This window comes from Nelumbo nucifera, chromosome 1, assembly GCF_055504915.1.
Source record: "Nelumbo nucifera cultivar China Antique chromosome 1, China Antique-T2T, whole genome shotgun sequence".
NCBI classification, from domain to species: Eukaryota; Viridiplantae; Streptophyta; class Magnoliopsida; order Proteales; family Nelumbonaceae; genus Nelumbo; species Nelumbo nucifera.
In genome coordinates, this window is record NC_142649.1 from 156595161 (window position 1) to 156618824 (window position 23664).

Genomic DNA, 23664 nt, shown 5'->3' on the forward strand with positions numbered 1-23664 from the left:
GACTTCTGCGTGGCGGTATGTGGGTTTCACTACTTCATGTTCCTGTCCATGGTGGGGTATTCACTACCCTACGCTTGGGTGGGTATGGAAACGACGAGAGGATAGAGAGGAATCAGAAGAAGGGGTTCTTGTCATTGTCGCTTTGTTCTTCGTCTCAAGGTTGAAAATGATGAATAGTTCACATGAAGGGTATTTTAGGAATTTTAAAAATTACCAGTCATGTAATGTTACATATGAACGGAGTGTGACAGAAGTTAATGACAATGGAGGTTTTAGACAATTATCAGAAACATTAGGAGTATGACAGAAGTTAACGGCAATGGAGGTTTTAGAGAATTATCAGAAGTAGTAGGAGTGCTTTAAGATAATATGTAAACAATAAGGGTAGAATTAATCAATTAGCTAAGGGTTTAAGAACTCGCCATAACAACGACGACAATGATGATGATGATGATGATGATGATGATAATAATAATAATAATAATAATAATAGTTTTATTATTTTAGTAATTAAGATTTATGAGTTTGCATATGATATGCAGCTTAGAAATTTTAGTTGGTATGGTATAATTTTAAATTAATTATATATTTTTATAAATGATTAATTAATATTTTATTTTACATTAAATAACAATGTATTTATTATTTACTAAAATGAAAACATTATTTAAAAAAATGTGAAATTTTAATATCAAGTTGATATTAAAAGAAAAAAATAAAATAGAAAATAATTTATTTGATAATTAAAATATAATAATTGAATATAGTTTGTGTCTTGAACTTAAAACACATAATAACATAATAATGGCTCCACATATAAGTATATAACGATTTGTAAAAGTATATATAAAGTATATTGGACTTTTAATTAATACATATATGATACCTCGTATACTCATACAGAAAATCCGAATCTGTTTTCTACTACTCACACCAATCTGAGCCATTGAAACCGATGATCCATCACTCCACAGGCGTCGTTGGAGAGCCCACGAAAACACTAAAATCGAAACCTAGTGTGTGGTCCGTCTGATTTTATGCATTGTTTGACCCAGACCTGTGGGGGGTGGGGCCATAATTAACAGTCAGGAGGCCCATCTAAAGGTGGGCCCGGTCCTAGAATCAGGGTATTAGTGTCAGGTGGTGGCCACTCTCTGACCCACGTTGATGGCTATATTTGGGATTTGGGTAGACGATTCAAACTTCAGTTACGGTACGGTTCCATGTTGTCCAGCATAACTGCTCCTCCTTCACCTTCGTCGAGCTCACAAGCGGCGGCAAGAAATGGCAGCTTCAGCATTCAAGGTCTCTTCCTCCTCTTATGAATCAACCAACACCCTAACAGGTAATAAATTGATTCTCTCTTCGCTTCTTCTGATCTTCTGCTGTGTGTTCTTTTTTTTTTTTTTTCAAAGGTTTCTCTGCTTTACGTTAGCCTTCTACACCTTGGATTCGTATGAAATGGGCGCAAATTTTTAAGGTTTTCTCCCGACATTGTCCGTTTTCTGTTTTTATTCCATTTTTTTATTGCATTTGTTTGGTTCTTCCTTGTATTGTATGTTCATTGATGATGGCAATGGAAATTTTCGGTTTTAATTTTTCCCCACGTATGATTACAGTTAGGATGTTTAGCGTTTGAAACCGGGCTGAAGAGCAAGGAATTTCTGATCAAGTCAGCTTGTTTGTGAATTGGGATCAGTAGAAATGGCATGGTTCAGAGCTGTTTCTAGTGCAGCGAAGTTAGCTGCTGTTAGGAGAAATCTGGTTCGAGCGAGGTCTTATGCGAAGAGGGCACTGTTGCTTCCATTACAGAACCGATATTTTCACTCTACGTTCTATAAATCGAAGGCGCAAGGTGCGCCAGTTCCTCGGCCGGTGCCCCTCTCGAGGTTGACCGATAGCTTCCTTGATGGCACGAGTAGCGTCTACATAGAAGAGCTGCAGAGGGCTTGGGAGGCTGATCCCGATAGCGTGGATGAGTCATGGGACAGTTTCTTTAGAAACTTTGTTGGACAGGCCGCCACATCGCCTGGAATCTCAGGCCAAACGATTCAGGAGAGTATGCGCTTGTTGAAGCTCGTTAGAGCTTACCAGGTTAATGGCCACAACAAAGCTCAGTTGGATCCTTTGGAGTTGGAGGAACGTGAAATTCCAGATGATTTGGACCCTGCTTTTTATGGGTTCACGGAAGCTGATCTTGATAGGGAATTCTTCCTTGGGGTGTGGAGTATGGCTGGTTTCTTGTCTGAAAATCGTCCTGTACAAACTCTGCGAACCATACTAATGCGACTTGAACAGGCTTACTGTGGGAGCATTGGCTATGAGTACATGCATATTCCTGATCGTGAAAAGTGTAATTGGTTGAGAGACAAGATTGAGACACCGACCCCAAGGCAATACAACCAGCAGCGCCGAGTAGTAATTCTTGATAGGCTCATATGGGGCACTCATTTTGAGAACTTCTTGGCCACAAAGTGGACAGCTGCAAAGAGATTTGGCCTTGAAGGTGGAGAAACTTTGATTCCTGGTATGAAAGAGATGTTTGATCGAGCAGCCGATCTTGGGGTTGAGACCATTGTCATCGGAATGTCACATAGAGGAAGATTGAATGTACTGGGAAACGTGGTTCGGAAGCCACTTGCTCAGATTTTCAGTGAGTTCAGTGGTGGTACCAAGCCAGTTGATGAAATTGGTCTATACACAGGAACTGGTGATGTCAAGTACCACTTGGGTACTTCTTATGATCGAGCAACCAGGGGCGGGAAGAGAATTCACCTGTCTTTGGTTGCTAATCCCAGTCATTTGGAAGCTGTAGATCCAGTTGTGGTGGGGAAAACTCGTGGGAAACAATATTACTCTAATGATGTAGAAAGGACAAAGAATCTTGGGGTGTTAATCCATGGAGATGGAAGCTTTGCAGGGCAGGGTGTTGTTTATGAGACTCTGCATCTTAGTGCTCTTCCAAATTACAAAACTGGTGGGACCATCCACATTGTGGTGAACAACCAAGTGGCTTTCACAACTGATCCAAGATCTGGTAGATCTTCAAAATATTGCACCGATGTGGCTAAAGCCTTGAATGCCCCTATTTTCCATGTAAATGGCGATGATGTGGAAGCAGTTGTTCATGCTTGTGAGCTTGCAGCAGAGTGGCGCCAGAAATTCCACTCTGATGTGGTAGTTGATATAATATGCTACCGTCGATTTGGACATAATGAGATTGACGAACCTTCTTTTACGCAACCTAAAATGTATAAAGTAAGAGCTTCCAGCCTTTCTGTGTATTTTTTTTACACTTATTTTGTTTGAAGTTGAAGGTATTTCTTTTCCCATCTATCGTTTCCTTTCAACTCCTCGTAAGTTATAATTTTTCTTTATTTTTGTTGTGATTGTGTGGTTGCATTCTCTTTATGTGGGGAGCCAAGGCTGTCATCCTTAAACTAAAACCTCTGGAGTCTGGATTAAGACTTTCACCGTTGGAGATTGATAAGACATATTTAGGTTCCAAGAATGAGATTGTATCCCCTACAAAATGAGACTGAAGATTCTGTGCAATGATGTTGATACATTAGACATATGATCCTTGGTGTGAAACAAAAATCCCTTACTAAAAATTCAGAGTATCAAATCACTTTATCCTTTGAAAGACGGCTTTCATTGTTCGTTTAAGGACACCACCACCCTCAGGTTTATTTTTGCCAGCTAGGGGAGGATGGTATCCATTCCTGGTGTCTGCATAATTTGGAACTTCATTCTGTTGTTTACATTTCCCACTGAAAAGTATTTGTACAAACAATTTCAGAGTGCTGATGCATTTGGGCACTAACAGGTCATTCGAAACCATCCATCTGCTTTAGAGATTTACCAGAAGAAACTCCTAGAGTCTGGGCAAATCAATCAAGAAGACGTTAACAGGATACACAACAAGGTTAATTCCATTCTTAATGAAGAATTTGTGAGCAGCAAAGATTACGTCCCCAAAAGAAGGGATTGGCTTTCAGCTTATTGGTCCGGGTTTAAATCACCTGAACAGCTTTCACGTGTCCGAAACACTGGGTATGTTTGGTTATATTTTATGTTTTTCTCTTGTTTTCTACATGAATATAAATTTTGAAATTGTTTTATTGATGGTTTCACAGGGTTAAACCTGAGATATTGAAGAATGTTGGCAAGGCAATCTGTACTATTCCTGAAAATTTCAAGGCTCACAGAGCTGTAAAGAAGATTTTTGAGCAGCGTGCTCAGATGATTGAAACAGGGGAAGGTATTGACTGGGCACTTGGGGAAGCACTTGCTTTTGCTACATTGCTGGTTGAAGGTAACCATGTTAGGTTGAGCGGTCAGGATGTTGAAAGAGGCACATTTAGTCATCGACATGCAATAATTCATGATCAAGAAAATTGGGAGAAGTACTGCCCTTTGGGCCATGTTCTAATTAATCAAAATGAGGAGATGTTTACTGTCAGCAACAGGTGACATTCAGCAATCTCCCTGTTTGTGACATTCTGTCTGCAACTTTTTTGTTATCTTTCACCAGATCTGTAGTTCATTGTTTATCAATTTCCTTTATTTTCCTGGTTCAATACTAAATTCATCTCTACATTGATGGAGAATATGATAGTAAATTTCTAGACTTGAAAGCCCTATTTCTAAGACATCACTAAACTAGAAAATAAATTTTTAAAAACCTCAAAAAATACCAATAGCCCAATCACCCAAAAAATCTGAAATTAGTTTAGGAATTAGGAAACTGATTTATTTCTTTTTAGGTTTTTTCTTTGCTTCCTTCTGCATTAGGTGGTCCCCCCCCCCATGGATACTTTAACTTCAGTAGGGATTTATAAAGGAATATTGTATTAGGGACACAGTGAAGAGTCTAGCATGGCTAACAGTTAAAAATGTGTTTTTAGTTGGCATGAGCATCTATTTTACATAAAAACAGATTTCCTGGAGATGAATCAGTGGATATAACTCGTTTGGTTGGACATTTTGAGGGCGAGGTAAGTAGCAGAGACTTGGCTAGGGAGTCATGGTGACCAGTTTCAGGAGTCAAATGGTAAGTAACTAATTCATGAATTATTTTTGTTCATCCTCCAGACCAGCGGTGATGTGGAATATTTGTTGAAGAAGGGACCATGGGAAATGGGGGAAAACTTAGCTATGGTTGGGCAATTGGAGTGCCATGGAGTTCCTCTAACTAGCAGAAAACTTGTCACAAAGCTAGGAAGTTATTAAAATTTATGGATTGTTGTTGATTGGTGCCTGGAAATTATACAGGCCATTAGGGATTTCCACAGGGGGTTCATCTGTACTGATTACATTATCAAAGTAACTGTCACCAACAAAAAAGACAAAAATAAACAGCTAAGAAAACAAAAGAGACAAAATAATCCTACAGGAATCAGGGCTGCAACTTGGGTGGGCTTGGTTTGAGCATTGCTAATATTTGAATGGGTCCTACCCCAGGGACCAGGCCGGCTGCTGTGTAAATTCAAGTCAGCAGTTATGTACCCAACTTGCATTCCTAAGAGGAATGTGCCCCGAGACAAATTTTTACTCCTAGCCTTACTATTACTAAGACTGACTTTTATTGAATTAGCAGACCTCAGAGTCCATCTAGACAAGATGTTCACGTTGAAATCCAAGGCTCTAGAATCCTTTATAAGAATAACCTAGAAACATCTGAACCATCATCCATCCATCCAATAACCATCTAATAACTTCCATCCACCTTAACTTGCACCAACAGATAGAATGCACATCAGTCTGAGGCTATGTTACTTGTACACAGCAAGACACAGCATGGACAAACAGATAGACATGAAATTTACACTAAATTGAACTCTCCAAAATGGACACATTTACCCATTTTAAAGTGTCTCTGTAAAATAAGGACCAAGCTCTAATGTAACTCTATAGTCTCAGCTCCAACGGAATCTTTTTAACTAGAGTAATCTCATAATTAGGAGGTTTCCAATTATGAAAAGCTGATATACCATGCTGTTCTTTTCATAATTAATAAAATCTTCATGGATCTATTAATGATAAAAAAAATCATATGATGCCTAAAGAATCCAATTCCATGTGGCCCAAGATTCTTGAGCATTGTTCTCAAGGTGAACGTCTAGGCAACAACAAGGTGCCCATGGAGACTCACCTCACTTAAGCACCTAGCTATTTTGTACTAGCACTATGAAAAATTTTTACATATATTTTTTTGGAGATTATAATAATAATAAAATGGATATTATTAAACGAAATTATTCATTTTGTGGATTTATATTAGTTTCTTTTTGTTATTTTCTTATTTGTTAGGATTCAATCAACACACATGTTGGTGTTTGCGTTCTCAAACGATTGAGCCCTCAAAGACTTCAGAACCTAAAACAATAAGCAAGGAAGAACTTAAAATCTTGTCAAATCAACACATTCTTCTTTTCCAAGGACAAAAACAAGGGCTCAACCCCTATGTTTTCTGACTTATTTTATTCTTATGAATATGTTGAAGAAGAGACACATCAAAAAAAAGTAGAAGAGATGAAAAATATGAGAGCCAAAAAAATTATATTTTTGCGGTGCCAGCTTTTTTTATTTAAATAGTAGGACGACCAAAACATAATAAAAAGAAAGGGAAAAGACAAGAATGCCCCTCTGCGGCATATAGTACATATTACATCACTCCCCCTCAAGTTGGGGCATAGATGTCAATCATCTCCAACTTGTCACAAAGATTATAATGCCGTAGTGAGCATAGTAAGGACATCTGCAAGCTGTTAATTAGAGCTAATGTAGGAGGTGCACACTTGCTCCTTCTCAAATTTCTCTCTAATGAAATGCTTGTCAACCTCAATATGCTTGGTTCTATCATGGAGAACTGGGTTGGCTGCAATGTTAATGGTAGCTTTGTTGTCACAATAGAGTGATATAGGATCATCAAAAGGAAATCCTAATTCACTCAATAGGTTCTTGATCCACAGTAACTTTGCAACTCCATGTGACATAGCCCTGTATTCTGCCTCTGCACTTGACCTGGCCACCACACTCTGTTTTTTGCTTCTCCAAGTCACAAGGTTTCCACCAATAAAGGCACAATATCTACTAGTGGATTTTCTGTCATCCATTGAGCCTCCCAATCTGCATCTGTGTACACCTCTACTCTCATGTGCCCATGTTTCTTAAAGAGTAAACCTATTCTTGGGAACTTCTTCAAGTACCTAAGAACTCTGTTTGCTGCCTCTAGGTGTGCCTCCTTGGGTGCATGCATGAACTAGCTGAGGACACACAACATATGCAATGTCAGGCCTGGTCATGGATAGGTAGAGAAGCTTGCCCACAAGTCTTTGGTACTGCCTTAGATCTTTCAAGGGCTCACCACTACAATCCCCAAGTTTATGATTTACATCTATAGGTGTGTCAGCAGGTTTAGCTCCTAGCTTCCCTGTATCCTTTAGGAGATCTAGGGTGTATTTCCTTTGGGAAATGAAGATGCCTTGTTGAGAGTGAGCAACTTCAACACCAAGGAAGTAGCGCAAGTGCCCCAGATCCTTTACTTCAAATTGTGTAGTGAGGAATTTCTTTAATCTCTAAATCTCTGAGACCCAGTCTCTAATGATGACAATATCATCTATATAGACAATCAAGGCTGTTGTTTTTTCTTGTTCCCTCTTTACAAAAAGTGTGTGATTAGATTGGCACTGCTTAAAATCCATTTGTTGAACTGCTTGGTGAAACCTGCTAAACCAAGCACTTGGAGATTGCTTTAGACAATATAAAAATTTATTCAATTCGTAGACCTTTTGTTCACTTCCCTTAGCACAAAAACCAAGGGGTTGAGTCATATACACTTCCTCTTCCAAATCACCATTCAGGAAAGCATTCTTTATGCCAAGTTGATGAAGCTCCCAATCAAGGTTTGCAGCTAAAGACAGAAGAACCCGAATAAAGTTCATTTTTGCAACCGAGGCAAAAGTCTAGGCATAATCAACTCCATGCACCTATGTGAAGCCTCTTGCAACTAGACGAGCCTTGTACCTTTCCACAGATCCATCTGCATTATGTTTTATAGAGAACACCCATTTGCACCCTATAGGCTCTTTTCCCTTCAGAAGATCTACTAGCTCCCATGTGCCATTCTTGTGAAGAGCATTGACATCTTCTGTCATTACATCTATCCACTTAGGAACAAGTAAGGCCTTCGCAACACTCTTGGGAAGGGGAACACTATCAATGGCAGATAGAAAAGCACGGAAAGAAGATGAGACATTCTCATAGGACAAGAAGTGAGATATGAGGTGGTGTGTGGTGCATGATCTGACACCCTTTCTTTTGGCAATAGGGAGGTTCAGATCACAACTTGAAGTGTCAATATCAATAGGTTTAGGAACATCAACTGGAACAATAGTACCTGGGTGATGTGAAGGATCCAATTCCTGAGATTTTGACGGCATTGGTGGCATAGTTTCCAGTGGCCCTGTGGTAATTGAACTTTGCTGCCCTTGATTTTTGTAGCGCAATCTCCAAAAGACATGAAATGGAGGTGGATCGGGAATAGAAGGCAACAAAACTTGAGTCTGATTCTGTTTCTCCTAAACTCTACTCTCCCCCTGAGGAGAAACAGGAAAGTAGGGGACATCTTCAAAGAAAGAGACATCCATAGAGACAAAGTATTTTTTAAACACTGGGTCAAAACAACGATAGCCTTTTTGAGCAAGGGGATAACTAAGAAAAATACACACAATAGCTTTGGGATTAAGCTTACCACGAGTAGGAGAGAGATCATGAACAAAACACTTACATCCAAAGACCCGCATAGGGATAGGAAACAGAGGAGCTTTAGGGAAGAGGAGATAATGAGGGGGACCTATATTCCAATACCTGAGATGGTGTTCTATTGATGACATAGGCAACAGTCAGGACAACATCCACCCAAAATCTTTTTTGGACATTCATCTATAACATTAATCCTCGAGCAACTTCAAGGAGATGTCAATTTTTTCTCTCTGCAACCCCATTTTGTTGTGGGGTTCTGGCACATGAGCTCCTGTGTTGAGAGCCGCAGGATGCAAAGAAATCTGTGAGGTCTCCATGGAAGTATTCCTTGGCATTATCTAATTGAAAGATTCGGATCTCGGATTGAAATTGGGTGTAAACCATACGCTAAAAGTCTTTCACACAATTGTTTACTCAATTGAAAAGTAAATTTTTATTTTTATTTCGTAAAGGGAATGAGGTTCTACAATGTTTACTCAATTGACACACTTGACACTGAAAATCACTAACAGACAAAGACTTAAACAAATATGGAAACAAAAACTTCAAAGACTCAAAAGACACATGAAGCTATAAGACTGACTTTGTTCTCTAGTACATAGAAACCATCCACCATGTTTCCTCTACCAATCGTCCTCTTGTTAGCCAAATCCTGAAAAACATAAGAATGTGGAAGAAAGGTTACTAAGCAATTCAAGGCATGAGTAATACTACTAATGGATAACAAATTAATAAATAACTTTGGAACATGTAGGACATTAGATAAGGAGAGGCCAAAAGGCAAAGATATAGATCCTTGACCAGCAATGGAGGAGAAGGATCCATTTGCTAGCCTCACTTTATCTCTGCCAGAGAGAAGAGAATATGTTTGAAACAAGGTTGACTTACCAGTCATGTGGTTGGATGCATCGGAATCAATAATCCATGGGGATTCCGAGTTATTAGTAAACACATGGAAAACTAAGGCAGAATTACCTGAAGAGGAGGCAAAAGAAGTAGGTGTGGATCCAAAATCAGCATTGCAGAGAGCCCTACCATATTGCTTTAAGTGGTCATAGAAGGAATTGATAATATCTTCCTTTGGGTCAGAACAAGGGAGACAACCTTGAGAAGTACTCTGATGTTCATGAGATGCTAAGTTAGCCGAAGTAAACTTATTCTGGTATGGCTTCTTGCTTGGTTCTTGTGTTGATTTCTTACCCAATTCCTGTGCCCATTTTGGTTTTCCATTCAATTCCCAACAGGTTTCACGGGTGTGCCTAGATTTTTTGTAATGACTACACAATTTGTCTTTTTTCTAATTTCCCCCTTTTCTTGGTGCCCCAGTGTTACCCCTTATAGCAAGAGCAGCCCAAAATCTGAACACAAATAGGTTCATACACGGGATTCAAACCCAGAAGGAAAGATAACACCCTTTGCTATGAAACTAACTTTTTATATGCTTTAGCATACTTTTCACTTTCCCAATCAATGTTCTAATAATAGTCTAGTTCTTTCCAAACTGAAGTGAGAGCAGAATAATAGGTCGTCGATAAGCTCCTTTCTCCCTGCTTACATGTCGAAGATTCTACTTGTAGCTGGTAAATTCTAACATAATGCCTCTGCTCTGAATAAGTTGCTTGCGCTTGGTCCCATATTTCTTTTGCTATCTCGGTACACATAAAATTCTATTTGACAAATGGTAACATGGATGTCAAAATCCAGGACATAATCATGCAATTTTCTTGGTCCCACTTATTGTATTTGGCAGTACCAACCCTAGGTTCCTTTATTTTCCCATTAATATATCTTGCCTTACCCCTAGTTGTGATATACAGCCACATCTCCTTAGACCATGCCAAGTAATTCCTACCATCCAACGGGGTAATAGTCTTTGGGAAATTCATGGAGTCATGACCACTACTCATTCCACTTTGGTTCATGGTGGGAAATTCAGGGAGTCATGACCACTACTCATTCCACTTTGGTTCATGGTAATTCATGGAGTCATGACCACTACTCATTCCACTTTGGTTCATGGTAATTCATGGAGTCATGACCACTACTCATTCCACTTTGGTTCATGGTGGGAAATTCATGGAGTCATGACCACTACTCATTCCACTTTGGCTCATGGTGGGAAATTCATGGAGTCATGACCACTATGACCAGAGAACAGATTTAGAGAGCATCGTCCTGCTCTCATGGAGTCATGACCACTACTCATTCCACTTTGGTTCATGGTGGGAAATTCATGGAGTCATGACCACTATGACCAGAGAACAGATTTAGAGAGCATCGTCCTTCTCTGATACCATGTTTTCAGCAAGAAGAAGAAGAAGAGACGAAAAATATGAGAGACAAAAAAAAATCTATTCTGGTGGCGCCAGCTTTTTTATTTAAATAGTAGGGCGACCAAAACATAATGAAAAGAAAGGGAAAAGACAAGAATGCCCCTCTGCGGCATATAGTACGGATTACATCAAAGATTATAGATAATTACTAGTGAAAGATTATTGCTGGTTGCTATGGAACCTAGGAAATTACCCTAATATTCATGGTTTTTATTTAAAAAATATCCACCGCCTAGGCAACTAGGAGACAAGGTGCTCCCCTGTTGCTTAGCCTCACCTTGGTGCTTTGAAACTATGTTCCTGAGGGAGCATACACTAGTTGATGACTAGGGTTCATTGCTTGGTGCAATGGTACAATCTGGGGATGATGGTTTAGAATGTGGATTCAAGCCTTAGACTACTCATTATGTGCAAGAAAATGCAGAAGGTTAGGTCTTTATCCAGATCACTCCTCTCAAGACCCTAAGTAGCTGGCATTAACATTGGATAATGGTCCTTCCTTAAAGTCTATATAAATGGTATCTCTATGAAAGACTTTCAATTGGATGATGTTGATGAAGTTTGAGAGTACTATCTAGGTTTTCTGGTAAAAGGTCTAGGAAATGTTGCTCTGATTCCATTGATTATGCCGCTGTTGTCTGGTAAGATTGCGGCTACATAGAGGAGCTATTTGTCTTTGATCAGTCAAGGTTATCCTGCATGGTTGTTGGCTTTTCTACCATCAATAATTGTTGTCAAGTTCAATGATTTACTCATCCAATTTGCAATGCTTTTAAGTCTAGTACTGGAAATGTAATGTATATTTATATCAACCATTAGATCCTCTTATTTGCAAATCTGCATGATGTTTGACATTCTGCTGTGTTTAAATAGTTAGTCACATCAGTGTTCTGCATAAATGGGTAAAACACATGCTTGTTATGCTCATCTATGTGAAAAAGAAAAGCCAATACAGCCAATACAAAGGCATTCCAGAATTTCATACAAGGGGCTAGAGAGCTTCTCCCTTAGACACGTGGCATCTTGTTTTCTCAAGAAAGAGCATCTCAAAAGTGGTTCCTCCCACTTTCAAACAAGCTCCCTTCCTCAGACATGTTTCTACCCACTCAAAAAAAAAAAAATGTGCGCTTCAAACGGCAGTTACCTCTATTCTCAAAAATGTTAGTGGTAGTTACCTCCACTAAAATGAAAAGAAAAACAAAAACTCAATTTCGAATAATGTAGGATCCATAAGGTGGGTTGTTATTTAGAAATAAAACTTGATTTAATCTCTTATTAAATAACAAATTTATATATAAAAATATCAGATAAAATAATAACCTAAATTTTCAACATAAAAAATGGGTGTCAAAAAATTTATCAGAACACATGAATAAAAAAATACCAGAATAATGAGCCTGTACTTGTTATGGAGGATCATTCTCTAGTACTGTAACAATTTAAACATCTAATCAGCACATGCTTCTCTACCAAATGGAAAAAAACATTGTCTAATTGAGAGGTTGTCGCATTATTGGGTTATGATCAAATGTAAGGGCAGATAAACACCACTATCCTTCCAATCAAATAAATAAATAAACACCACTATCCTAAATAATTCTTATATAAGTTCAAACCTTTTGAACTCTATATTTTAATTCCTCCGATCATTAGCAATAATAATTGGCAGTGGATATAGTTCTAAATAGAACGGATTGGTGAAATAGGATTCTTGTAGCTGGTTATAATTGGGATAAGGCATGGATGACGATGATGATGATGATGATAATTTTTGTTGCTATCCTTCTGAAAATGAAGCACCATTATAAGTTTGGATTAATATACTGTGGCTGTTGTTGGATTTCCCTCTTCTTCCCACCTTGCCCCATCCACAGTTCTCTTTCAGAGTTTGCTGTCCTTGGATTCGAGATGGGTTATTCAATGGAAAATCCAAATTCCTTGGTACTCTGGGAAGCTCAATTTGGTGATTTTGCAAATGGTGCTCAAGTGATATTTGATCAGTTCTTGAGCAGTGGGGAATCAAAGTGGCTACGTCAAGCTGGACTTGTTGTGCTGCTTCCTCATGGGTATGATGGTCAGGGCCCTGAACATTCAAGTGCGCGATTGGAGCGGTTCCTTCAGGTATTGTCCAAACATCTGATTTTCATTTTTCCTTATGGTGGTATTCCTTGGTGTTTTCTAACCTGCAACAGAGATTAGAGCAAAGAGAAAAATGAAAGAAGAAGAAGAAGAAGAGAGAGAGAATGGATGGGCAAAATAGTGTTTCCATCCAACCCTAAAGTATCATTTATATTAAGATGATAATGATACATGAAAGTACAACTAAACTCCTGATTAGTGAGGACACTTAACAAGTAATTAAAATGACTACTAAGTTAGGCCCAAAACACAAACAAACTAATAACATAAAGAGAAGAAGAGACCCACACCATTAATCACCCATTACAGCACTCCCCCTCAAGCTGCATAGATGTCCATCATGCCCAGCTTGCCAAGCAATCTATGGAATTTCACTGAAGGTAGACCTTTATTTAGAACATCATCTAGCTGCATCTCTGAGGGCGTGTAGGGAATACAAACTTCACCTGAGATGATTCTCCCTCTCACAAAAAGCCTGTCAACCTCAATATGTTTGGTTCTGTCAATGCTGTACCAGATTATTAGCTATATTAATTGCAACCTAATTGTCACAGTACAGCTTTTTTTATGAACAAAAATTATCCTTTAAACCATTGACAGGGGAAAAGATTATATAATCCAACTCAGCGATATTTTCCATGCAAGTTTTTTTCTAGACAGGACAGACCACATACCATGATAGCATGATCCTAGACACAATGGTACCGAGAGAAACTTGCTTTCTTGTCCAATGAAAATTTAAATTAGACCTGCTCCCCAAGGCCCAAATATAGCATTCTTTTCATAACTGATTTCCTTCTAGAGGAAAATGGGATCAACAAATCCTTGGAAAATAGCTAGGCAGTTTGGTAATCCAGAACAATCATGCAACACCATGTGCCATGGCCCTATACTCAGCTTTAGAACTTGATCTTGCAACCACACTATACTTCTTACTCCTCTAGGTAACCTGGCGCAAGATTTTGCTTGGCCCAAGTTTCCAGGCCCTGGCCCAGCCTGAAGCCAGAAAACTTGAACCCATGCCCAACTGCCCAAGAAAAGATTGAGTAGGAGTGGCCCAGAGTTGGTTTAAGCCAGCTCAAGTTGCAGCTCTACTTTTAGAGCAGCTACCATTCCAAGCCTCAATTAAATAAGATACACTGTATGACCCCTGTTGTTGAGCACAAGCATCACTCTATATTTATCATCTATCCTTATTCTTTCGCCTGGACAAGGTCAAACTCTTAGGATTTGCTTGGTGCCGCCCTTCAATAATTTGCTCCCATAAGTTGCATGACCATTTTCATTCCTTTATCTTTAAGCATTAAATTGAACCCTATTTGTCTTGCTGCTCACTTATACACCAAATGCAGATGAGCGATGATAATCCCTATGTTATACCTGAGATGGATCAAACTCTTAGGAGGCAGATCCAAGAATGCAATTGGCAGGTTGTCAATGTTACAACCCCTGCTAATTATTTCCATGTTTTACGGCGTCAGGTATGTGCTACTAATCCACCCTAAACCTCCTTATGTTCAAGATGAATTTCTTCTATTTGCTTATGGCATACAGTTTCATCTCCCAGATACACAGGGATTTTCGGAAGCCACTAATTGTAATGTCTCCTAAAAACCTGCTACGCCACAAGGATTGTAAATCAAATCTATCTGAGTTTGATGACGTCGAAGGTCACCCAGGTTTTGACAAGCAAGGGACCTGTTTCAAACGCCTTATAAAGGATCACAATTTTCGCTCTGATCTTGAGGAAGGCATCAGACGCCTGGTTCTCTGCTCTGGAAAAGTATTTATTTGACAGATGTTTTCTTGTTGTTTTCCTATTTGTATCGACGATAAATCTAAGATACACCTTTGGGAAATTGGTTTGATGTACACTTGTAATGTATTTTATGTAGGTATATTATGAGCTTGACGAGGAGCGAAAGAAAGTTAACGGCAATGATGTTGCAATATGCAGGATAGAACAACTTTGCCCTTTCCCTTATGATCTTATCCAACGAGAGCTGAGGAGATATCCAAGTAAGCTCATCTAACTTGAGAAAAGGGAGCAGGTATCACTAGAACTGTGTATATCAGAAGGAAGAAATGTAGGTACTAGGTAGTGTATTTTAGCAACACTGCTAGAATTAAGATATTAAAGCAGCCATAACTATTAAAAAATGAAAGCTACAGCAAGTTTTGTGATTACCATGAAACTTCATTTGAATGTAGAAAAGAAATTGTTGATCATAAGTAATTATTCTATCTTCTGTTTTGAGTAAATTATACTTCAAAATTAAGACTTGTCCCTCCGGTATCAGGTTTAGTCTCCCTTCAATCTGTATCCATATGCTGCTGTGTTACTTGCTAAATCCTGTTTCGTTTTTTTCCTTTTCTTTTCTTTTCTTATTTTGGTGATAATTATGGTATGTCATTCTGGTTATGTTTTTAAGTGTTTAGAGCTGGGTTTGGTTTTGACATTTTTTGAATATGTTACAGTACGGATCCTGGTGCTGACTTATTATGTATTTCTATGTTTTGTTTGTGGTTTTTATATTTCAGATGCAGAGGTTGTATGGTGTCAGGAAGAGCCCATGAATATGGGTGCGTACAATTACATAGCACCTCGCCTTTGTACCGCCATGAGGACACTGGGGAGAGGTGGTATGGAGGACATCAAGTATGTTGGTCGTGCTCCATCTGCAGCCACAGCTACTGGTTTCTACCAAGTTCATGTCAAAGAACAGACTGAACTTGTACAAAAAGCAATGCAGCCTGAGCCAATCAAATATCCATACTGAAGAGAACTTTCAAAAGTTTCTGCAAGGCAACAAAAAAGAAAATAATGAGATTCATGGAAGGACTATCTGAGAAACTTTGATCCCAATATAAACTCCATGTGTGCGATATCTGAGAAACATTTTTTTCTTCTTCTTTGTCACTTTTCTGGTTTCCAATATCGTGGCACTATCAGTGGATTTTGGATAGTTACGAGATTTGCACAAGATGATTTGTGCATTTTGAATTTTTCAGTTTTCCTCAGCTGCGGAAAATGAGGTGTTCATGTGCACATATTGACTCGTATCTGCTCTTTCATTGTATCTTTTAGGTGGACCGAGGTCATAAATTATGATGTCACCACCAGTTACTTCACTTTACACGCATTACTGAACATGGTCACCGACTGCAGTCACTATTTGTTTGTAATATGTCTTCTTTCTTGTAGTTTGTTCCTTCTTGGTTCCGAAGAGGATAGCCCCGCCCATTCATTGCTGGAATGTTTCAAATTGAACAATTAGCATATTGGAATCTAAGCCATGGCATCTCACCTGTTGATCTACACGAGACCGAGGTACGTGAATTGCAATTACCCTATATGTTTTCTAGTTTCTACGGCTTCTGCATTGTTTTGGCCTTTTGAACTTTGGACTACTGTGAGCCGGTGAAGATGGTTTCTGGGTTGTTTACATAATTCCTTTTATGGGGGTTATTCCCAATCCCATCCCATGGCATTAGCTGTCAAACGTTTCCATTGCTTTCAATTCAATATGCCCATAAAGGTCTGGATTCACACATGGCAAGGGTTCATAGGCTGAAACTCTCCTCATGAGTATATAGCGTGGAGAGAGGAACCATGAGGTAAGTGTGTACTTTCAAATGTGATGAGTGAAAAATTCACCCCCAAGTTCCAAGTCCCAGCCCACTTGAACCAGATCTCCTCCAGCTTGGGGATTCACAATTTCACACGTCAAAAGACTCGAAACGTAGGGCATGTTTGGAATCATGGCCGTTTTTTTTAAAACTGGTGCGGATCCACAGGCATTTCAACAAACACCCATATATTTCATTGTTTTGGTTCAGGCGTTAATTGAAAAATTGAACATGCCTTGTAAACCGGAAACCCATCGATGCATGAAATGTCAAATTCGGTGTTTCATGTATCGGTGAACCGTTTCCCCCAATGGTTGACTGGTTGGCGATTACGTGTATCCTATGTGATGCTTACCTGTCAATACATACATGAAAAACAGTGATGAAAATCACCTTACCTAACAGCACAGTTTTACTCACTGCCTACTTAGCAAAAACACTCCCAAACAAAATTAAAGCGTTTTATTGTAAAAAACGAATCTTAGAAGCATGAACGTTTTTTCTTGAAAATCAGTCTCAATCAACACCCACGCTTCCAAACACCACCCTAATTAAATTAGCACGTCAATCAGAACCCACTAAGGTAAGACTCAAACCAAATCAAACCTTGCAATTTATAAAAGTACCCTCAAGTCTGAACTCTGAAATCTGAACCCACCTGACCTTTTTGCAGAGCTCTCAGTCAGATTCACATATCCCAGACTAATTAATTAACAGGTAAGAGGCAAGTGAGACCCAGCCCGAGCCTTCCCAAAGAATCAATAAAGTTGAGAGTGAGCCTTTAGGAGCACTTTTATTCTGGCTAGAATTTCAATTCGAAGTGCAAAGTTCAAACCCCTTTAATTTACTGAAATGGATCAGGCTGAGTCATACTTCTGGTATCGAAGGTACTCGCAGACAGAGCTCGTCCAGACTCCAGACATGGGATGAAGGTATTCCGGTTCTGTCATGGATACACTCCCCAAGATGGTCATAAAGAAGGTGCTAAAGGGGTTTCTTTGCTTTGACCTCATAAGTTATAACCATCCCGCTAGTAGCCTAGTACTCAAAACTCAAAAGTCTCTTTTAACTCTCAGAGGTCAGAGCCAAATACTTTAAGCCCTGCTGTACTGGTTATCTTGATATCTTCTCTTCCCATGAATACCAGAAATCAAACTATTTCAAGAGCCAAACTCTCTCTCGTAAAGTGTTAACCAAACCGTCTGCCATCTCTCCCAAGATACCAGCCACCACTACAACTTCTGCATTCATGGTGGTGACTGTTTCAGCAATAGGGGTTCCATGCAATAGCCAACTTCTCTTGACATGCAATAACAAGGAGAACCAGAAAGCTAAAAAAAAAAAGCACTTTCTCTCAATTCTCAAAGAAGAAATTATGATAGAGAAAACCTTAACCATAGGCCATAGCTTCAAAATTCAAACATCAAATCAAAGCCCAATTTCAATTCTAGATGGCATTTGCAGAATAAAAAGAAAACGTTAAGAGCAGCCTGCCAGCCCAGTAGAAAATTGTAAAAAAGGCAGCAGTATCAATCGAGCAATAAAAGCAGATCCAATTCTGAACAGAGCCAGCTCTATTTCAAGGTGGAATATCCCAAAAGCAACATCTCTATTTTCATGTAGCCAATTCAGTTTGTCAACAATCTTTTAGGAAGAAGAAAATTCATATGCCATTTACAAAATGACAAGAAGACCGGAGGATGAAATATTCCCTGAACCTGAACTTCACAAACAGTCGCCAAGACAAACATGCACAAACCTATGAATGTGGTGCCTTACTGAACCGGACCCGGAATTGGTCCGGATTGGAAATGGGTATGACCATAATGAGTGGTTGGGTCAATGGAGCTGGTTTTTAGGGTTATATTTTGGGGCGGGTAGAGGGTCTCGGGAAGAGGGGAAGGTGGGACAGGAGAAGGGTGAGTGGCAGTCACTGGTCAGTGGTGCACAACGAGGAATTGAATGTGATGCGCCACCCGAAAGTCAAGATTGTAGGAATGGGCGAAGGGCGAATAGGGGGCCCACTGATGAAGGAACTCTAATTGGCACGAACAGAACAGAACAGAACAGAACAGGCAGCCAGAACCCAGAATCTGATCAGAAGTGTGTGGATCTTGATTGATCAATCCCAAGGTCTCTCTCTCATATCCAAGTGGGGGTGACGAATGAATTGACTTGTGGGTCCCCGCCAAGCGTCCTATCAGGGGATGTCGTTTCGTTTCCATTGGGTCTGGATATGAGTGAGAGGAATGGGAGGTGGAGATCCGATATCCGCCGTTGGTTGGGCATACCGCCCAACATGACTTTTGTCCACAAACCATCTGTCTTGCTAACAGCTGGCTAGCAATCCATCGCCGGGGCCCGGGGGGCTCTACCATGGTTGTATTTGTTTGTCTTGTCGCGAAGGCGAAGGTTTGAGCAGAAAAGTAATATTCTATTGAGTTCCATTTGCTTGCTCACTTCCCTAGTTGCGACTTGCGAGTTTCCAAGAGTGAAAACTGAAAACTTGCTGCTTATTTTGATGCAAATAAGGTAGAAATGAAAACCCTTTTTCTTGAAATTATTACTTATTTTCCAGAGAATGAGTGCAAAATGTCACATTACAACGTTTTACAGATACAAAAAAGAGCGTTTTACAGATAAGCTGTTTTGCTTTGAGATTTGAGATAGCATCATTGGACTTGGACCCCCCAACCCCACCCAGAGCTGATTCTGTCAATAATCATTTTTTTACTTGAGTTGAATGCTTTTTAACCTAACCCATTATCATCCATTGCCTTCCCTTAGTGCGAGATGGAAAGCTTTACGCCTTCAGAGCTTATCATTTGAAATCTGAATCCTATGAACTGATAATGAAAATATCAATGTTCTAGCCTTCTAGGGTTATGACTAAAAATCCTCCACCAGCACCACAAAGGATGTGTATTAACTCCTGGATTACACGCTAGTTTCGGGTCATTCATATACAACTGGAATCAAATAGTTTACCAAAATTCAAATTATCTGAATTTGTCTATTTTCCTTTTCCCCCAAAAAGTTCAAGTTCGAATTTTAAGCAACCCTCCCCAGATGAAGAACACAAATTGCTTGAAATTTTACATAAATTCAAAATTTTGGATCCATTCGGACTGTAGTTGCTTACCACAAGTCCATAACACTTCTGTTTGTCATGTTAAGTATGATAATGAAAGTGGTATGGCAATGCTTCACTAATTTCTAAAAGAACGAGCCGCATTTGGTTGCAAATCTAAGAACATCCTCATTTTTTTATCAATGAAAATCCTCATTTCATCGTTTCTGAGTTCGAAACACAAGTGATTTTTAGGACTCAAAATAAAATAACGTGTCAAAGTGGGAGTTCTTAAATTAGGGTTTTCAGAATCAGACTCCATGGGCAAACAAAAACAAGATGCTCCAAATTCACCAACCATCTTGTTCACTGACCCCCCCCCCATTTCTGAAAATTGCTTCCCTTCTTTTTTGACCTCCCATGTCATCCTGGGACAATCATCTCATGAACAGAAAATGCTAATGACATTAATGTCCTGATGTCCAATAGGCCAATGAAATAAATTAATGGAAAATACACTTGTCCAAATCAATTTTGTCATTCACTGGTGCAGAAACCTATCAACTATCACCATTGCAGTTAAGAAGATTCCTATTGCCCAAAGATATGGCCTTTCAGTAGTTTGATGTGGACTGGTTGCCTAACCTTTGGCATATTTACACCCAAACTCAAACCCCTGTTCTCTTACTTGTCAGCCCAAGGTTTCACCATTGCACCAAGGTCATAAACATTTTTCAGAAACAAGAAGTGAGGAAGGGTCAGTGAACTTTTCCTAAAACAGAGGAGCGTCGGTGTAACTTACCCTTTTACTTATTAATTACAAGTGTGTACTATTTATAGTATTTAAGCAAATTGAACATAGAAGAATTAAATAAAACTTTGACCATTGACCTAGAAATTCTCCATAAAAACACACTTGGTGCTGGGTTAGAAGTTAGAACTCCCTCATGTGCCCTATATATGCTCATTCATAGTTGCCACATTTACTAGGATCAATAAATTTCATATTTAAAAAAAGCAAACACCAAACAAAGGAGGTCGTGGCATTGGCAGCAATCAAATAGAAAAATACAAGGACAGGCCATGTGAATGAAAACACATCTCTGGGATACATAAAGAGGGATGCAATAATTTAAAATGAGATCCTAGCAAAATGCTATAATGGGTTGATGTAGAACTCCATTTTATATTTAGACATCATAGTATTCTTATATTATTTTAGGGGTTTTCTGCCACATCAAGCCTCATATTGCCAATCCAGATAAGGCATCTGGTATTGGGGACCTTCTGATTAGCCTCGGCACCGCTCACCTTTTTGCAATCTGGCATTGACACAAGGGCCCTTGATGTAAACATGTTTAAGAGATGCTCCAAATCTCATAAAGTAATTATAAGGTTTTTCTTTTGAAAGCTACATCTTATATTTAGGTAGGAAACACCAAACCAAATAATGTATATGTGGCCAATGAAACACAGCAATGCATGTTTGCCACCCAATCCTCACTTTCAAAACCAAATCACTTCACTTGTTCATGCTCGAAAGAATGTTTTACAGGTATTCACGATAAGTTCAACCAAATAACATAAAAGTTAAACAAAACTATCATCATATTGACCCAATAGTCTTAAAAGCATAAAATAACTAAGTACTCGTAGCCTCTTTTCATGCATATAGTTTTTAATCAACTGATCATCTAATGCAATCTATCCTCCCTAAACCGAGTTTTCAACCTGAACTTCTCAGTCTAAAGAAAGAGGTTAGTTATCATATATTTGTGTCACATATAGGTATGCTTCTTGCTTCATCAATGAATTATACGCAGTATATGTTAGAAGAGAGATGGAGAAAGAACACTGATGCTAGAAAGCAAGTGGTTTTGAAAGAAAGTAGTATTATTTTGATGGGGAAAAACTGGAAAAGAGACAAACAGCCACATGGCTACGAGAAAAAAGCCAAAACCCTTCTCTCCTTTCCAATTCCCCATCCTCTTCATTCCACCCAAAAAGACAAACGTTCATTCTTGCTTTCACACTCTAAATGCTTCCTTCCGAACAAATTCGTCATTAAAACTTTACAACAAAAAACCCTTCTCTTTAATTATCGTTCTCCTCTTCCTTTCACCACCAAATCTTCCACCACAGAATCTGATTTCTTTTCCCAAAAAAAAAAACATAAATAGAAGGGTACCCACCTCAAAAATTCGCCATCTTCAGAATCTATTCCATCTTAATAATCTGCAAACATCGAATATCAAACACCATCCATAATATCAGAAACTTACAGATAATCAGCACCAGCAGCGATAATAACAACAAAGAAAAATACAGAATGAAAAGGGAGAAAGGAAGTGACCCGTCTAAGACTTCTTTCATTTTCCATACTAACCATCATGTTTCTTCATCAAAGATCTAATGAACATCAAACAAATAATAACAAATCCCACTGCTGCTGCTGCTCCCACAACAATTGCTATCGTCTTCCCTGGATTCTGCCCCGACCCTGACCCTGATCCTCCTGAATCAATCAAACACATCCAAGCACAAAGTTTCCATAACCTGATACTTATGAAAGCAGAAACGAATAGAAAATGGAAAATAGAAGAAGTAACTGAACCGAACTCAGAGAAGGACTATATTCAGAGACAGAACCGCTGTGTCTTTCTACTTTACCTGAAGATGATTTACTTGGGACCCCATTTGGGTAGTAACTGTAGCTAATATAGCATTTATGAAGATACATTTGGCCAGAGATCGAGCTTCCACACTCAACCTGGGCTTTCTGAACTGCACTTTTCACACACTCTGAACAATCTGCAGTGCCTAAATCCCCTTCACACTGAGCCAACACATAAACCGAATAATAGCTCGTCGTATAAAACCCACTAGTGCTCGCTATGCCATTCTCCAGGTTTTGAAGTGCGGCGTCTCTCCGCTCTTCGAAACCACTCCCTCTTGCTTCTGATGCACTACACATCTTGTAAAGCATATCATAGCCAGATCTCTGAGGAAACCCGGAAATCTCATAAAGAATGTAGCAACCGGTGAGCTGAACTCGAGCGGAAACGGCATTACCACACATGCTGCTCATCATTTGTGGGAGTTTGCTCACGCAGTTGAAACAGTCGGCATTACTGAGATCTCCCCTGCATTGAAATAGACCATTGAAGGCGGCCTGGCCTCCACCTGAGCTGCCTTTGTAGAATTTGGCCTTGGAGGACTGAGAAGCGAGAGTACCAAAAAGCGCACTGAGGGCTTGGGAGTAAACCCCAGATGGGTCTGAGAATGATTGGTTGGCGCAACCCTTGTAGACTAAGCTGGTATAATCTGAAGCAGCTTCGGCGGATGGAAGGAACCCAAAGCAGCCGAAGAGAATCAGGGTTAGAGAAAGAAGGCACAAGGATTGTCCGGATAAGAAACCCATCTGAAGGGGAATTTTGCTTCAAAAAATTACTGATATTTTTGAAGACTTTTATTGGCTGTGAGAGATGGGTTTTGTTAGAGATGAAGAAAGATTGATGGGCGTGATTTGATTTCTTTTTTATTTTTCCCCGTAGGAAAAGGAGGGATGGAAGCTGTTCTTCTTTGTGAGGGTTTTGCTTTGTAGTATGTGGGGTTTGTTCTTTCTCTTTGGATGCTTCAGCTCTCCGGTGTCTGAACTTCCCTTGGAGATGCAGAGATATCTTTATTTTCTACATAAAGGTGTAAAATTACAAATGAGTAATA

At 39.3% G+C, this 23664-nt stretch overlaps 2 protein-coding genes across 4 annotated transcripts; one reads left to right on the forward strand and one right to left on the reverse strand.

The window, feature by feature from the left end:
* Positions 1 to 1216: 1216 nt before the first annotated feature.
* Positions 1217 to 16427, forward strand: LOC104602773 (uncharacterized). 2 transcript variants are annotated; one of them, XM_010266578.3, is made up of 10 exons: positions 1228 to 1305; positions 1416 to 1480; positions 1620 to 3258; positions 3830 to 4056; positions 4140 to 4472; positions 12977 to 13223; positions 14594 to 14722; positions 14809 to 15024; positions 15137 to 15260; positions 15783 to 16427. In XM_010266578.3, the coding sequence occupies exons 3-10, from the start codon at positions 1705 to 1707 to the stop codon at positions 16019 to 16021; spliced, it is 3069 nt and encodes a 1022-aa protein (XP_010264880.1). In that variant the 5' UTR covers positions 1228 to 1305; positions 1416 to 1480; positions 1620 to 1704; the 3' UTR covers positions 16022 to 16427. The 2 variants fall into 2 exon arrangements, with proteins under 2 accessions (XP_010264879.1, XP_010264880.1); XM_010266577.3 differs by lacking the exon at positions 1416 to 1480 and having other exon boundaries at positions 1217 to 1345.
* Positions 16428 to 20930: 4503 nt separating this feature from the next.
* Positions 20931 to 23664, reverse strand: LOC104602774 (plasmodesmata-located protein 2). 2 transcript variants are annotated; one of them, XM_088894864.1, is made up of 4 exons: positions 22612 to 23664; positions 22328 to 22456; positions 22134 to 22176; positions 20931 to 21263 (listed from the first exon to the last, which is right to left on the reverse strand). In XM_088894864.1, the coding sequence occupies exons 1-3, from the start codon at positions 23360 to 23362 to the stop codon at positions 22169 to 22171; spliced, it is 888 nt and encodes a 295-aa protein (XP_088750990.1). In that variant the 5' UTR covers positions 23363 to 23664; the 3' UTR covers positions 20931 to 21263; positions 22134 to 22168. The 2 variants fall into 2 exon arrangements, with proteins under 2 accessions (XP_088750990.1, XP_010264881.1); XM_010266579.3 differs by lacking the exon at positions 20931 to 21263 and having other exon boundaries at positions 21817 to 22176.

Coding starts and splice junctions, on each gene's coding strand:
- LOC104602774 (XM_088894864.1), bottom strand. CDS start 23,362: ATGGGTTTCTTATCCGGACAATCCTTGTGCCTTCTTTCTCTAACCCTG. Junction 22,457..22,611: donor CCCAAGTAAATCATCTTCAG/GTAAAGTAGAAA, acceptor TGATTGATTCAG/GAGGATCAGGGTCAGGGTCG.
- LOC104602773 (XM_010266577.3), top strand. CDS start 1,705: ATGGCATGGTTCAGAGCTGTTTCTAGTGCAGCGAAGTTAGCTGCTGTT. Junction 4,057..4,139: donor TCACGTGTCCGAAACACTGG/GTATGTTTGGTT, acceptor ATGGTTTCACAG/GGTTAAACCTGAGATATTGA. Junction 4,473..12,976: donor ATGTTTACTGTCAGCAACAG/GTGACATTCAGC, acceptor CCCCATCCACAG/TTCTCTTTCAGAGTTTGCTG.